The following is a 15277-nucleotide window of genomic DNA, read 5'->3' as shown; positions in this document are numbered from 1 at the left end:
CATTCAGCAAGAATGCCATTGGTGCTGCTGTGGAACAAAACCGAACATAGTGAACAAGAGTGACTTACGGACATTGGCTTATACTGTCTGCACTTAGCCTGAGATAATGCTGTCTTATGAACCAGGTTTCTTCTTTATTTGCTTTCAATATGTGATTTCCCTTATATGTCTGAAAATGCAATTTTCGGCTCAGCAAAAATGCAGCTAAACTCTCCCAGCTACTGTGGTGAATTTTGAGAATCACATCACAGGACAGCATGATTGATCATGTGAAATACAGTCCAAATGTAACTATTTTGGAAGACAGGCAACATTTTTATTTTACTTCCATGGTATTTCTGAAGTGGAAAAACAACTGTAAAACTTGGTGCAATGCAGCACTGTTAACAAGATTTATTATCTCCGTGTAATGATAAAAATTAACCTTGGAGCAGAATTTTTCACGAACTTGATTCTTGCTGTGAAGCTTTCTCAGGAGAAAGATTCCTATAAATGCAGCTAGATTTTAAGTACTGGGTGTAATCCTAAGAAATAATATACCAGGAAGTTCTTGAATGGCTTTCTTCTGAAGAGACATGCTGGACATTAGTGTGTGGAAGCAGGTTCTGACTGGAATTAAGAGTTCTGTCTGGAATTAATGTTCTCTCAAATTCTTTAGTATTTCTGTTAGAAAATGCTTTTTCTTCATGAAGCGCACTAATGGTAGCATCTTAACCCAATCATAGGTAATCCTGCAAGCCATTTCATAGTTGGGTTTAGATTGCTGCATTTTTTATAATAAAAGGGTCTTTTTAAGGGCTGCTTGGTATAATAATGCATTTGAGACACCAGCAGATAGTATGATGTATGAACCATTAGATGTGTTCTTTGATCATCTTTTTCTAACTGCTCAAGTTTCTTTCTCCATTTGACATTCTCTAAATCCGTATGGAACTCATTGTAAATTGATTTTTAATAGTACTTTGTAGACACTCGCGTCATTAGCTGTCAGTAGTCCTAAATACTATTCGTTCAAAGAATGAAACAAGATTTTTGAAATGTACACAAGACAATGTGCTGAAATGAGCAATCCCTATTTCATAAAACAAACAAAACCAAAAGTGTTTTGCTCTTTGCTGTTCTCTGCACTCCAGTAATGCATTTCATCAAGAAAATGGTATCAGTAACCTTGTTCTTCCTCTAAGTTACAAGACACAGAAGTGCTGAAATGTGTTTGGTTTTGTTGTGGGGTTTTGGGTTGGTTTGTTGGGTCTTTTTTTCTTTTAATTGTAATTTAAATATACTGTCTCTTCATTTCTTTCTGTTCTGTTTTCAATTTGACCCACACACGTGCTGTTTATTCCTCCTGGTCTCACTATTTCATACCATTATTAAAAAAGCATGTCCAAAGTGCAGCATCTTATAGCCACCTATTTGCTTGTCAATGTAAATCTTGCTTTCTAGTCTATAGCTTTTAATTGGAATGTATTTTATGTTGTTGCTTATACAATTTCCAGTGAATGACTGGGACTAGAAACTGCCCAGATACTCTCACTTAATAACACTCTGTTGCATCCCAATCACTGGAATCTTTTCTGTTATTTTCCCTTCCAAAAACATTTTGCCTTGTTGGGGTTTTTTTCTTCATTGAAAGGGACTAAATGTTACTAAATGAATGTATATAAAAAGAAAGCATGTTTTGGCAGATGTGATTAATTTTCACAGTGGAGTACCCATTGCAAGTCAAGCAAGCTTTTCCTTCAGTTCAAGGTGTATGTTCCAAATAACATAATTTACTAGACCCTTACTTGTCATCTCTTCTGAAAAGATAATGCTTTGTTAGAGTAGCTTTCCAAGTTGCTTTTAACACTTAAAATATACATAAATACCCTCTAATTACCATGACTATCAGTTTAATTAGAAATGTTTTAGTGTCGCATAAAGAATGAAAGTCACATGTAATGTCTGCATGCATCAAAAATGTATGACCTAGTAAATACAGCACTCATGTAAAACACACATCCAGCATGTTACTGTAACTAGTGCGAGAACCTTGCCAAATGATTAATTCATGAGTACTTTCTGTTAAGATCTGTATTGTCAAACGTTTGCCATCTTCTTTTTCCTTGTTTTAGGTACCAGCAGACAGGTGTTAGGTGGCTCTGGGAATTGCACTGCCAGCAGGCAGGAGGAATTCTGGGAGATGAGATGGGATTGGGCAAGACCATCCAGATAATTGCCTTCTTGGCAGGTCTGAGCTACAGCAAGATCAGGACTCGTGGTTCAAATTACAGGCAAGTGCTCCTCTGCAGACTGTCAGTCTGTGGAGCTCAATTAATATTTCATCAGATGTATTGCTGGTGGAGGAGGGTCCTGTGAATTATTAATGACATTTCAATTACAATATTCCTTTAATTCTTTTAGTGGGGGACATCAAAGGAAAAATTTTACGAGACAATGGAGCTGTAGGGCAGGAAAAATTAAACATGTAACACTTTTAATGAATTCCAGGCATTGATGCTTCATTTTGCAGATGAGCCGCACTAGGTATTTTGGGTCAATACAGTGTCTAAGGTTAGCTTCCACAAATGGATTGTTTACAAACTCAATTACATTAATATCAATAGTTTACACAATATGGAATTTTAAATTAGATGTAATACCTGTAGTTTCATTTATTAAATTTTACATTAAAATATTTGTTCTGGCAAGCCACCAGGTAAATGTTTTACAGGAAGTAGCAAGCTGATTTGCAGTGAAAGCTAGAGTTTCTGATCGGCACAGAATTATCCATATAAAAAAAAAAATAGTAGTTATAGTAAAACAGTAACTTATATGAAGGAACTCCCATCTGCTTTTTTTGATGTTGTTGTTGCTTTTCAAAATGATGTTAGAGTGACTGGCCTTTCTTATGAGTCCTTTTATGCTTTTCAGTTACTGAAAAATGCTCTGAATTCCTTCTTCATAGGTGAAATTACCAGAAAAGATACTTGTTGGTGTCCTTGGATTTACAAATGCATACATGAATAATACGTGATTTTTTGCTAGCTCTGTTGACCTGTTTACCTGATGCAAATTACTACATGCAGTCAAGCAAATATCGCAGTACTATGCTAAACAAAAATAATTAACTTTATGTAGAGGCATATTTAAATCACGTTCAGCATGTACATAAATTGTAAAATAATTCTTTAAAGAGAAAATATTACTACCTTTTTTCTAGTGGCTTCCTACTATAGCCTTTACTTTAAAAACCCTGCAGGTCCTCCATCACTCAAGCCAGCTAATTTACTTTGATATGGCTCCCTGATTTAAGGGTGCTACTGTACAGGTTATTTTCTGTAGATATGTTCCCTGACCCATTTGGAGAACCACTGAGTTGATGGAAATCCTTCAGGAGCATCTCTTGACATCATTACACAGTTACAACTTAAGACCTAAGATACAGTAGTGAAACTATATTAAAACTTTTAAAGGCCAGTAAATAATCTGATACAATTTTTCTGATTCTGAGCCTGAAGACTAGCTGAAGTAAGGAAATACTTGTTACGTGAAGTATAACTTACAAGTTGGGGAGCCATACAGCTGGGGAAAGCCAAATATCATGTGAAGGATCAGTAGAAGTGCTGCAGCTATGGTGGAGTAAGAATATAAGGAAAGGAAGATTTGTAGAGAGGGAAAGGTCTTTTGTTAGACAAGCTGAGAGAGTTGGAACAAGCAACAGCTTTCAGACCAATGGTCCCTTCACAGAAAAAAACAAAACAGCAGCAAACTTCAAGAAACCCATCTCTAGGCTGTTATCTAGGGTGAAATCTGTTGTTGAAACCTGTTGAAGGGCTTGGGGATCCACAGGTTTGCTTGTTTCCAAATGCGTTATTTTGTTTAACAAAGACGTTACCATTCATTATAAACTTTGCTTCATTTATTTGAGAGATCAGATGAGGAAATCTGCTGAAAAGCTTAGACACTGATTATTTACTCAAATGTGCTCTTTAAAGCTCAGTCTCCACTATGAGTGGCAGAGAGATTAATTTCCATGGTGTTTACATAAATAAAAATCCATTGCCCCAGAAAATTTGTATTGCTCTTGCTGCTCTGTTCTTTTATTTTTGCTAGGTTTTAGTTGTCATTTCACTTTTGTTTTGAAGGCATGATTTGCTGGTGCTTAGCGGTAGAGCTGGTTATAATGCAGATTGTTTTCCTCTGCTCATTTTTAAAATACTTGAAGATTATAAATATAGTATGAGTACATCTTCCTTTCTCTTGGTAGTAAGTTGGAGGAATAGATGTTGTTTGCAGTTCTGATAACATCCAATTGATATATTTGTTGTAGGAATAGGGCAGTATTAGTATCCTGGTATGAAGTACCAGTAAAACTTTGTTTTGGAGTATTATCATTGTCACCTTTGTTCAAGGAAAACGGATGTAAATTGGAAGGGTAGCAGAGCATATCTATTGCAGTGATAAGGAGAATGAAGGATGCCTCCTAAGTGTAGCAAGCAGAAGTGCATGGTTTCTTTAGTTTTGTGAAACAGCACAGACTGGGAGATGTTAGATGACTCTTTTATATAAATAAATAAAAGCTCTTGAGACAAGAATCAGATGTTGGCTAGTGGAAAGTGACTAGAGCCAGACTAGGCACAGAAGAGGTTTCGAGCAGCCGAGTGGAGTGGATTTTCTGAAAATTGATCAAAGGAAGTGTGAACTCTTTATATAAGCTGAGTGGGGTTAAAAAATCCCAGGCAAACCCAGCATGTGAGCTTGTTTGATGCGGACCAGGGAAAAAAAAACAGAGGTAAATTGTTACTACCCATGAAGAATGAGAAACTAATACATCTGGGGAAAGATGGCTTCCTTGTGTTAGATATTCTTAGGAGCAGTTGGCTTTTTTGCTGTAAATAGATCAGTAGCAGTGGTTATTTGGATTTATAGCATAGTTTACGCTATTTTTTGCATCTCTAAATTCTAAATCCCCTTGTATTGCTGGGAGATTTTAATTAGGCTATCTGAGGTTGTTATAGAACACTTTTTCCATAATGAAAGAGATAAGCAGCATCCAGGCTGTTATTTTGCATATGCATGAACTTTTAATAAAGAATATTATTTCTTAATGTCAACAGTTTTTGAAGGCATTAACAGGGTTCTTTTAAAGCAGGTGTTTGGGAAATCCTTCCTTATAGCTGTATGCATGTGATATTGAACGTATACTGTGATCTTCTGAATTGTTTATTTGTTACCATTTGAATAGTACTTAGTCCACCAGGAACAGATCAGTATGTGATAACTAGCTATTGCATTTGCCTGCAAAGTTGTTTTGTTCTGTTTTATAAAGAGCAAATATATTTGAAAAATAGCTATTAGTAACCACTACTTAGTGTGTTTCCTATATAACTGTTGGTATTTGTTCATGATGGTAATGTTTCTTGTTTGGCTGTTGTGCGAGAGATTTTTCTCTTCTTAATGTTAAGGGTAGCTCTGAACTTAATATACAGAAAGACTTTGTTTCAAACGTCCTTAGTAATTCTCAGAAACAATCATATGATTATGAGTAAGAAACTTACAAGACAGTTTAAGCTCAGCTCAGACCTCAACTGCCATGGTGATATATTCTGCTGCTTCAGAGTCTTTTCCTTATCTGTAAATTATGGTGATAATAGTACAGTTTATTACTAACATGAAGCAGAACACCTGCATTTAAGTGCATTTATGAGACTAGCTACACATTGTTTTTAATAGAAGTAATAAAATAGTTGTCTGTTAATGTTTCTTTTCTCTTACAGAAACAGCAGTCACCCAAACCTGATTTGTATTACCACAGGAGGAAGTTTCCTTATGCCTTATTGTTTGGAGCTTTTCTATTTCTGTGTTCATCTTGATAGATGCATCTATAAACTGTTCAGAGGATAGGTTCTTACAGCAGTACCCCTTTCATCTTCCCAGACTTCCAGAAAAATAAAGTGCAAATTAATTTCCTTAAGTCTCGTATACCACTTGAACAATAATGTGTCTGTATTTTTGATGAGCCACTTTGTATAGAGTATTTATTTAATGTTAAAGGTTGATGTTCTTGAATACTTTATTTTAGGTACGAGGGATTGGGTCCAACAGTGATTGTTTGTCCAGCGACTGTGATGCATCAGTGGGTAAAAGAATTCCACACTTGGTGGCCTCCATTTAGAGTTGCCGTCCTCCATGAAACCGGTTCTTACACCAACAAAAAGGTAATGGTTGACATCCATTTTGTCAAAAAGCTATTTTTTTCCTCCTTTTTTTTTGTGCTAGCCAAGCAGAAAAAAAAAAAAAAATCAGTCCGCTGTCTGTGCTCGTTTGTCAGCAAGCTTGTGCTCTTTTGCTCATTGTTTTAAAAGTTCACTGTCTTGCATAGGTTTTTTTTTTAGGCATCTGGGTAAAAAGGGGATGACAGGAAATACTTCCATATTATGATACAGACTAGTGTTGCCTGAACAAATTAAATGTAGGTTTCTTACTTGAGCTTTGCTTGTACGGTAGTGCATTCACAACTAGCCTGCTTGTGCACCAGATACATGCTTCTAGTGCTGGTTAATTCTTCCCTTGCACTTCTGTGCATCAGTATGTCATTAATCTAGTATTTAATACGTTTTGCTTGTGCAGGCAATTTCTCTTCAGTTGTCAGTTGATATCACCTGTCGCGTTTTCTTTAATGACTGTGTTAGTTTTGTTGGGTTTCCTTTTTTTTTTCAAGTGTGCCTTTTCTGCCTTAAGTTTTTTGGCCAATCTCTTAATATGCATGTTCTTATTCCTTTCTTAAGCTCTCAAACCTGGCTTACCTGAAATTTCACTCATTGATACCTTGAAGGATCAAAAAAAAAAAAAAAAAACAGCAGATTTTTATTTTCCCTTGACCTCATATTTCAGGTGCTTAAAAGGATTTTCAGGATTTAGAAAAGCATTTTTAAATTTCTCTTTAAATATTTATTGAATTTCTTGTAATAACATTAAAATAATATGGTGCTTAATTGCTCTTGATTAAATGTATTCTGAGGTAATTGATGCAGTTACAGTACATGGCAAAAAAGGAATAGCACACTCTAATGTGCTAATAGCTTCCTGTTGTTCAGTTAACTTGGTATGGTTTTGAACCCTGAAAGTGTGTTGACCTCAATAACATGCTTGCATGTCTTCCTAAATTAAATCATGTGCACTTATTTTGGGATATTTGTTAATTAATGCACTTGATAGACTGGCTCAAATTTTTCCATCTGCACAAATCACGAGGTTTTTCAGGACTTCACCTTCCTGTTATCCTCCCACAAATGCCTACTCAACAACTTAAAATTAAGGAATTTGGATACTGTATGATCCCTTTAGGTAGGCTCAGTTGTCTAATTCTGCCGTAATGCCTCATCTTCTGAGAGCCCCAACAGTATGCTTTAAACAAGTGTCACTGTTGATGTTGTCTTCACCTAGTGCATCTTTTTTCCTAGATGCCTTTTAATCAAAGAAGAGCAAGCATATGACTAAAATAAAGTAAAAAAACAAAACCAAGCCAAACAAAAACCCTTTCCCATTTTTGTTGTCTTTATACCTGTAAGAAAATTTTACTGCTGATTTATGAGCATAAATAACCCTTGTACACTGAAAATTTATCACGTAAAATACAGGCCAGGGAAATTCACTCCTGCCTAGAATTTCTTTCCAATATACATTCTTTCTATGGATATGTTAGTGCTGATCCGATCTCTTGACAATTCGATCTTTTTATAACTTATATCATTACATTTGAAGGAAAAGAGTTAAGCAATGACAAGTGTCCCATAAGGCAAGACAGTATTCCAAAGCAGAAAGAGACAATAGCTGAAGAAATAGCTGAATTTGTTAGAACTTAAGTTGATCTTTTCAGTGAGATGAGTCTGCATAATTATTACAACAACATTGTCAGGAATCTTGAAATATTAGCAAATATTAAATTATTTAGCAGTGGTGAAATATATACTTTTATGAATAGGTATTTTCTGTTGCACCTTCTAAGGTACCCAAGCTTCAATACAAGATCCTTACCCAAGCTTCAATACAAGATCCTGTCTCCCAGTTCTTTAGACTTGCCGACAGAAATATTCACTTGACAGTGGAGTGGGAAAGACATCTGTTCCAATTGTTTTATCATAAATTGATACTAGGCAATACCTTGCATATCTTTTTGGTTAGTGACACTTCTTTAGTGTTACAAAAGGACTTCTGAGCAGTGTGACAAATGAAAGGCTCACCAGTCATTACCTTGGTGTATCCTCTCTTCCCAGTCCATTTTGGTTTTCTTTGGAAACAACTTTAGGATTTTCCACAATAACAGGATGAAGTAGCAGCCCGAATTGCGAACACCAGATTGACTGCAAAAGTTGTCAGCCTGTTTCAGCTGCGTCATTGAGACAACCTGTTTAGATATCTCTGCTGATATAGTATTCGTGTAGGTTTTTAGCATATGTGATACTTCAAAAGAGACTACTTCATTCCTTTGCTAAAGTAACAATGGTAGACAGTTTTGGCAGTAAGGGAAAGAAGTGTGAAGTTCCAGTTTCACCCCTTGAAATATGACTAATAGTTTAAAGGCCTTCAGCTATCCACAAGGGAAGGCAGATGGGTATTTTAGATGATGGAAGGAAGACACAATAGAGGGTTGGATACATTTCCAAGACTTTAGAGCTAGTTTAAAGCATTTGGATGAAATGTAGAACTTGCCTTATTATTATTATTATTTATGATCACAGAAGATCATTTGTTTCTTTTATGATGATAAATGTGCCTAAGTTGGAAGCAGTAAGAAGAACCAGATTTAAGCAGTAGTCTTCCCATGTGAAGTCAGCTTTCAGTTTGAACAAGGTACAGCATTTGTGGCTAAGTATGTTCTATGGTACTGTCTTAATGCTGTTAACCTTGAATTTACACTACTTTTTTACACTTGTATTTGATGTAGCTTAAAGTGACTTGTAAATATCAAGTGCTGTGAGACCTTTAAACATGAGAGAAAATAAATAAATTTGATACACTATATCATAAATACTGTTTTATGTATGATATAGAACAAAAGAGGAGGGGAAGAAAACTCTGTAAGTGTAGGGATAAAAGCCTTCTGTACCAAGAGCTTGTCCTGTTGTTTCAAAACTTCTGATGGCACATGAGCATTTGTAAGTCATAGAATGTAAGAGGCAACATGAACTTTGGTTATCTTGGTTTAACATACTACATATGGAAGGAGGCTGTGTTTGTTAAGATCAAGGCTAAACTTTTAATTTCTTGACCTTTAGAACAGGTGTCACTGAGCTTAACAATTCTTTCTGGTGGTAATCACATACAATTTGTAAAGCTAAACTTTACATTCTCTTAATCTTGTCAAATGCTGGACACGGTGGAGCCCTCAAAAGCAAATGGCAGTTCATGATGCTTGCACCTCTGTTTCTATAGTAGAACCATCTATTTGAAGATGACTTTGTGCACTGAAGCTTTTAGACTTTCTAACCTCGCAGTAAAGGACACGATCAACATGTAAAGAAAATAAGCTGCAGAGGCTGGTTATCGGCATGACTACATATGGAACCTCTGTTCTAGCCAGAGGCTTTATTTCTGAGTTGAGGACCAAACTCAGATAAACTTCGTAACATGCCACAAGAAGTAGCATTCTTGTTAAATATGTAGTAAGTGCTTTAGCTCTTTTTATTGCAACTTGTACATTATTAAACATTGTAATGTGTTCTTTTGAAGCCTCTTCATGGTGCCATTTAGATTGTTTTGTTGGGGGCAGGAAAATAATAGAGGTTTTATAGGTTGAATTTATGGATCTCTGGGCTTAATGGTTGGTTATGAGATAGTGATAAGCCTGCTGAAAAAAGCATTTTTAATTCATAAGTGATGTATGATTGTGTAAGTGACTAGATAGTATCTCTGTAAGTTCACACTTGTCTTGAAGGTATCTGAGTGTTTAGAGTAGTCTAGTTCAATCTTAACATACACATTTCTAAGTAAATTACCATTTTCATACATAATACTACAGAATTCAGGTCCTTTTTAAAAATTTTTTAAAAGGCTATGCTAGAAAAAGTAAACCTTATTTCTCTTGAGCATCAGTCAAAAAATTGCTCCGTTTTTGTAGCTTCAGAAACAAACTTGTAGCTACAGCAAGGTGCCAACAGGAAAAAAAACATTAGAGGTGTATCCTTAGAATAAACCATAAACATTTTAGCCTTAAGAAATGGTGCTTGCCAAAAATCTTCCAGTCTTTGTATATTGCATGTGTCCCAGAGCAGATAAGGCAACACAATCAATTTATCACCCTAAATTATGAGCAAATATTGTCCTTGAATCGTAAAGGCCTTAAATACTGTGCTGAACAGAAATGCAAGATCAGAATTACTCAATCTACTTGCATGTTCCTAGATTCATTAGCATCTTTTGAAAGCCAGAGTTCAGAATTTCAAAGTTAGAAACTGCTGTGTAACTTTTTGGCATTAGTAGGATTTGTCTCTCTTAAGCTGTTGTATTATTATTAATAATAATAAAATTTGTTTGTTTAAAAATGCATGCCCTAAAATACTTCATTAAAGTCTGTTTTGGGGGGGGGGTGGAAATTAAATGTATCTGAATCTAACCAAAACAGAAATTGTGAATTTAAGAATACATGATAAAATAGTATGAATTCTGGAATGCCACAGCTTCAAACCAGTGTGTATCAATATTAAATCTGTTATCATATTTTAAAATATTTAACATTATTCCAAGAGCAGCAACTGAAATGAAGCCAACCTCTGAAAAAGTACCCAGAGCAGTAAAATGAGTTAATAAGTGTTGCAGTGTGAGTTGATAAAATTGTGGTGTTGTATTTCTTCATTGTCAGCACAAATCCTTGTTTATTAAAAATTTAGCTTGAAGGAAACTTTAATTAATTACAGGTTCAGTAAATCCTGAGTAGGATTCTGCTGTGGTGTGTTTACAGTGAATGGCCTTCATGTGCCTGTGTTTCACTTCTGTTCTCTCTGCTACCTGACAACGTGATTTATGGCTGTTGTTTTCTACTAGTCCACTGTTTGCCCTCTAGGAGGGATTGGTCTCTTGAGCCTCCATAATAACAGCACCACTTTTCACAAAACATCTTTTAATGACAACAGTGTAGCATTCTGTAAGTCAGGCTAATTGCAGACATACCCTATTAATTGCAAAAACTAGGAGAGGTTACATATTTTACAAGCTTTTAATTTGAAATCGCCCGAGATGATTTGTCTAAAGTGTTTGGGTAGAGATATCTACAATATTCTATGATAGGCCAGTGCTGAGAGTGCAGGATGCGGGTGCAGAGTATGGGCAGTGTACCAGTAGAATTAAGCTTTGGATGTCCAAAGTTGCCTAGAAATCCTACTCTGTCTGTAATAAACATTGTTCTAAAGATCATGTATTCTCTTGAGAATCAAGATGCCAATGTTAAATAGTGGGTTGTGGTTTTATAAGGAGATGATAATCAGAAAGTAGAAATTCTTGAACAGTTAAATGCAAAAGAGCTTTTTCAATCTTGGGGTGTGTCTGAGCAAGAATATTTACAATAAGAGATGGACTTCCAAGAGCATCTGGGTCTTTGAGATAGATTTTCCCCTTTTGTTTTTATTGGGTTCTGAGTTGGGGTTTTTTTTTTCCAGGGGAGGGATGGGGTGGAGGGATGTTTGGGGGTAGGGTGGTTTTTTTTTTGTGCGTGTTGTTTTTTTTGTTTGTTGGGGTTTTTTTGTTTTGTTTTTTCTTAAAGGCACTTCTAGGAATAAGGGGCTTGTCTTTTAGCAAATTCTGTAGTGGTTCTATTTCTTTTATTCTTTTACATTTGTTTCATCCAGAATTGCTTCCCAGACCATCATCTTCTCTTTAAGTCTTCTAGATTTACACATGTAGGATAAATGCAGGAAAGATGAGTCTTGAATACTGTGAATGCTGCAAAATATGAAATAGACTGTCCCTGCCCTACATAATTTACAGCTATAAAGGCTAGTAAATATTGGGGAAAGGATGTAGCTTACAGGAGAAGCACAAAATGTGAACATTAATAACAAATATGTGATTTCTATTAATGAGAGAGATTGGACAGAATTTAAGTTTAACCAAATAGATTTTTGTGATTGTTTTTCACTTGTTTATTTTTCCTCTAACATTCTAGATCTTGCGTGCAGTACTTAACACTGGGTTTATGAGGTGAATATAGGAGAACTTGAAGAAACTGGTTACTTTAATGTTTATTTTTTTCAGACACCGCTTTAAAAAAAAACTTAAAAAAAAATAAAACAAATCACTGTTTCCTTCTGACCAGGCTTCAGGTCAAATTCTGATCTGTTGCAACACAGGATTCAAGTGCTTCATTTTTTTACAGATGAGCTAAGAATCATATAATCAAAATCTTGCCTGTACTTATTCTTTGCTAAGTAAATCATACATCTGCTTTTTCAAAACTTTTTGCATGAACCTTGGGCAGCAAACCTGTAGTTCAGCAGGTTTAAGTTTTCTTGTCTCACTGTTACTAATAACGTGCACTTTCTGATTTTAGGTGAAACTAATTCACGAAATTGCTTCATGCCATGGAATTTTAATTACATCTTATTCATACATTCGACTGATGCAGGATAACATCCACAGCTATGACTGGCATTATGTGATTCTGGATGAGGGTCACAAAATCCGAAATCCGAATGCTGCAGTCACCCTTGCATGCAAACAGGTACTTAAAGATTTTAAGCACTCTGGGAGGTGGTTCCAGACTCTAATAGCCTGTATTACTTTATGATAAAAATACACAGTTGACCATTAATAAAGAATAAAAGTGAAAATTACAGTGGTCTGTATATGACTATTTAATTTGCTTAACATTTTTAAATGGGTTTACATTGACATTTACAGAAGTCTGGTAGAGGATAAAAAAAAAATCAGAAGTTTTAAATTGTGTCATAATTTACCATTAGGGACAAATGTCAGATTGCTGCTGTTCATTTTCTGCTAAAAAATTGTGGACAGTATGTTGCAAAAGCTGTTTCTTTCAGGAATAGGAGGCCACATATTTTAAGATAAGAATTCATTGATGGTGAAATTGAATATCCTCTGAGGCAGGAGGCAGGTTATACCATGAAAATAACTTTCTTTTGGGTTTCTGTTTTTTTTGTTGTTTTTTTTTCTGTTAACAGTTCCGCACACCGCATCGAATCATCTTGTCTGGCTCCCCTATGCAAAATAACCTAAAGGAGCTTTGGTCCCTCTTTGACTTTGTATACCCAGGGAAACTGGGAACGCTACCTGTGTTCATGGAGCAATTTTCTGTTCCAATAACAATGGGGGGATATTGCAATGCATCTGCTGTCCAGGTAAATGCTTCAAAAATATTGCTTTGTGTGAAGGAAACTGTTATGTTTTATGAAAACTGTCTTTTAAACACACTTCATGCTGTGTGTTCTAGACACTAACCCGAAAGAGAGTTGCATGTGTGTTTTACTGCTGGGTATGTGAAAACGCCCTTTCAACTAAATGAGACTGTTCCATTTATACAAGGCTTTTTTGTCAAAAGCCCTAAAATTTTAATTAATTTGAAGTATTCTTCGATGTAAAGATAAGTAAATTGGGGTAGGAGGTACCTGATCTTACACTTTTATGCATTTAAATAGAACTTTACTGTTTGATATCAAGCTTCAGTGAATTGTGAAACAGAGGAATCAAATTCAAATTGAAAAATTTCATTTTAAAAAGCTAAAGGAAGTGTTGGAAGTCTGAAAGTAGATAAGCTATTCAATTCTGAAAGGAAAACGTAATTTGGAATATCTTTTTAATAAATGTGTCTATTAATCTCTGTAGTTGTGTTTCTTAGTATTTATGACTTAAGCATTTTTCAAATTAGCTGATAAATAGTCTGCATAATAAACTGCAGATTAAGTTTTATATAAATGCTAATAAACTTGTATCCTTTAAAATATTTTTTGCAATGTTTTGCACATTTCTAAAGTGTTATTTTCTTTTTGAGTTCACGTAATTCCCTTGTCTAAAGCTTAGTAGTTTACTAAATTGGGCATCCAATTTGCTTTATATATATATATCAATAATTTATTCTTTGTTTTGCTTTAAGAGAAATGAAGGTATTTTTAGCCATTATGTGCAGATAAAACCCATCTCACACATCCATTACCCATTATAGAACCATATGCTTCTTTTAAGGCCAGAGTGACCTTTAGTTTCTGTGATCATGGGGATTTTCTTGTACTGATTTTTTTTGTGTGCGTGTTAATAGTCTCAGGCGAGCACTAATCTTCACTTATTGTCCAGTAACCACCATTGCTGCAGGCTTTCCTTTTGATCTTCAGGATATGTGTTAGCAGTTTTTCATGAGGATTTTGGTTCTGTGCAAGTTTACATTTACTTCTTAGATTGGTTTCTAAAAGAAATATCTCATTTCTAGTCTCTTTTAAAGACCACTAGATTAGGAGAGATAAATTAGTGGTATCTGAGAAATACTTAGTGTTATTGTTGCTAACATGAATTTCATCGTAGTTCGTGTTGTATCAAATATCTAAGTAGATCCACATAAATCATAAACAATCTCATTTTATTAGGATTTTTGTATTACTACTTATTGAACTTTGCTTGTTGCTGTAATTAATATCAAGAACCAAAATACAACTTTTGCTTTTTCTTCCTTTTTCAGGTAAAAACTGCATATAAGTGTGCCTGTGTGTTGCGGGACACCATAAACCCATACTTGCTGCGAAGAATGAAAGCTGATGTAAAAATGAGCCTTTCACTTCCAGATAAAAATGAACAGGTTTGCTTATCTTTACTATTAGATCTGAGCCCTCTCCTTCTCCAAAATCCAGTCTTTGAGCTTGAGTGGTTTGTTTGTTTGTTTTGGTAGGTCCTATTTTGCCGTTTGACAGATGAGCAGCGTCAAGTCTATCAGAAGTTCATCAACTCTAAAGAAGTTTACCAGATTCTCAATGGAGACATGCAGGTTGGCATTAATTAAGGTTAAAGACAGGTAGAGTTTGATGGATAAAGTCATGGGCTGATCTTAACGTTTTTCTAGCTGGATTCTGGGCAGAAAGGGAAGCAAGCACACTGATCTCAGTTCTGCTTTGGTGGGTGTCTGCTTTTTTTTTTTTTTTCTTTTTTCCCTCAGAAACGTTTCTTGAAATATGTAGAGTTAGTGATCCATATGTAGTGGCATGACCAAATAAAAGTAGGAATGGAATGGGCTTTGCAATATGTATATGATCTTCGGAACAATTGGTGACCTTGTATGATGGGGCTACAGAACCAGTAG

At 35.3% G+C, this 15277-nt stretch overlaps 2 protein-coding genes across 4 annotated transcripts in view; both read left to right on the top strand.

Moving 5' to 3' along the window:
• The window catches only part of VSTM4 (V-set and transmembrane domain containing 4), a 452074-nt gene that overhangs the window by 238689 nt on the left and 198108 nt on the right, over positions 1–15277 (top strand). The window lies entirely within an intron of this gene.
• Positions 1–15277, top strand: part of ERCC6 (ERCC excision repair 6, chromatin remodeling factor) — a 44322-nt gene that overhangs the window by 17452 nt on the left and 11593 nt on the right. Inside the window, exons 6-11 of the mRNA XM_062606734.1 lie at positions 2115–2273; positions 6065–6200; positions 12527–12697; positions 13158–13334; positions 14663–14779; positions 14870–14965. Of these exons, the coding sequence (XP_062462718.1) occupies positions 2115–2273; positions 6065–6200; positions 12527–12697; positions 13158–13334; positions 14663–14779; positions 14870–14965 (856 nt within the window). The remainder of the gene's footprint in view (positions 1–2114; positions 2274–6064; positions 6201–12526; positions 12698–13157; positions 13335–14662; positions 14780–14869; positions 14966–15277) is intronic.

Source organism: Pezoporus occidentalis, unplaced genomic scaffold, assembly GCF_034315485.1.
Source record: "Pezoporus occidentalis ecotype Australia unplaced genomic scaffold, CSIRO_AGI_Poc_V1 ctg98, whole genome shotgun sequence".
NCBI classification, from domain to species: Eukaryota; Metazoa; Chordata; class Aves; order Psittaciformes; family Psittacidae; genus Pezoporus; species Pezoporus occidentalis.
This window is presented reverse-complemented; position numbering and strand designations above follow the sequence as displayed.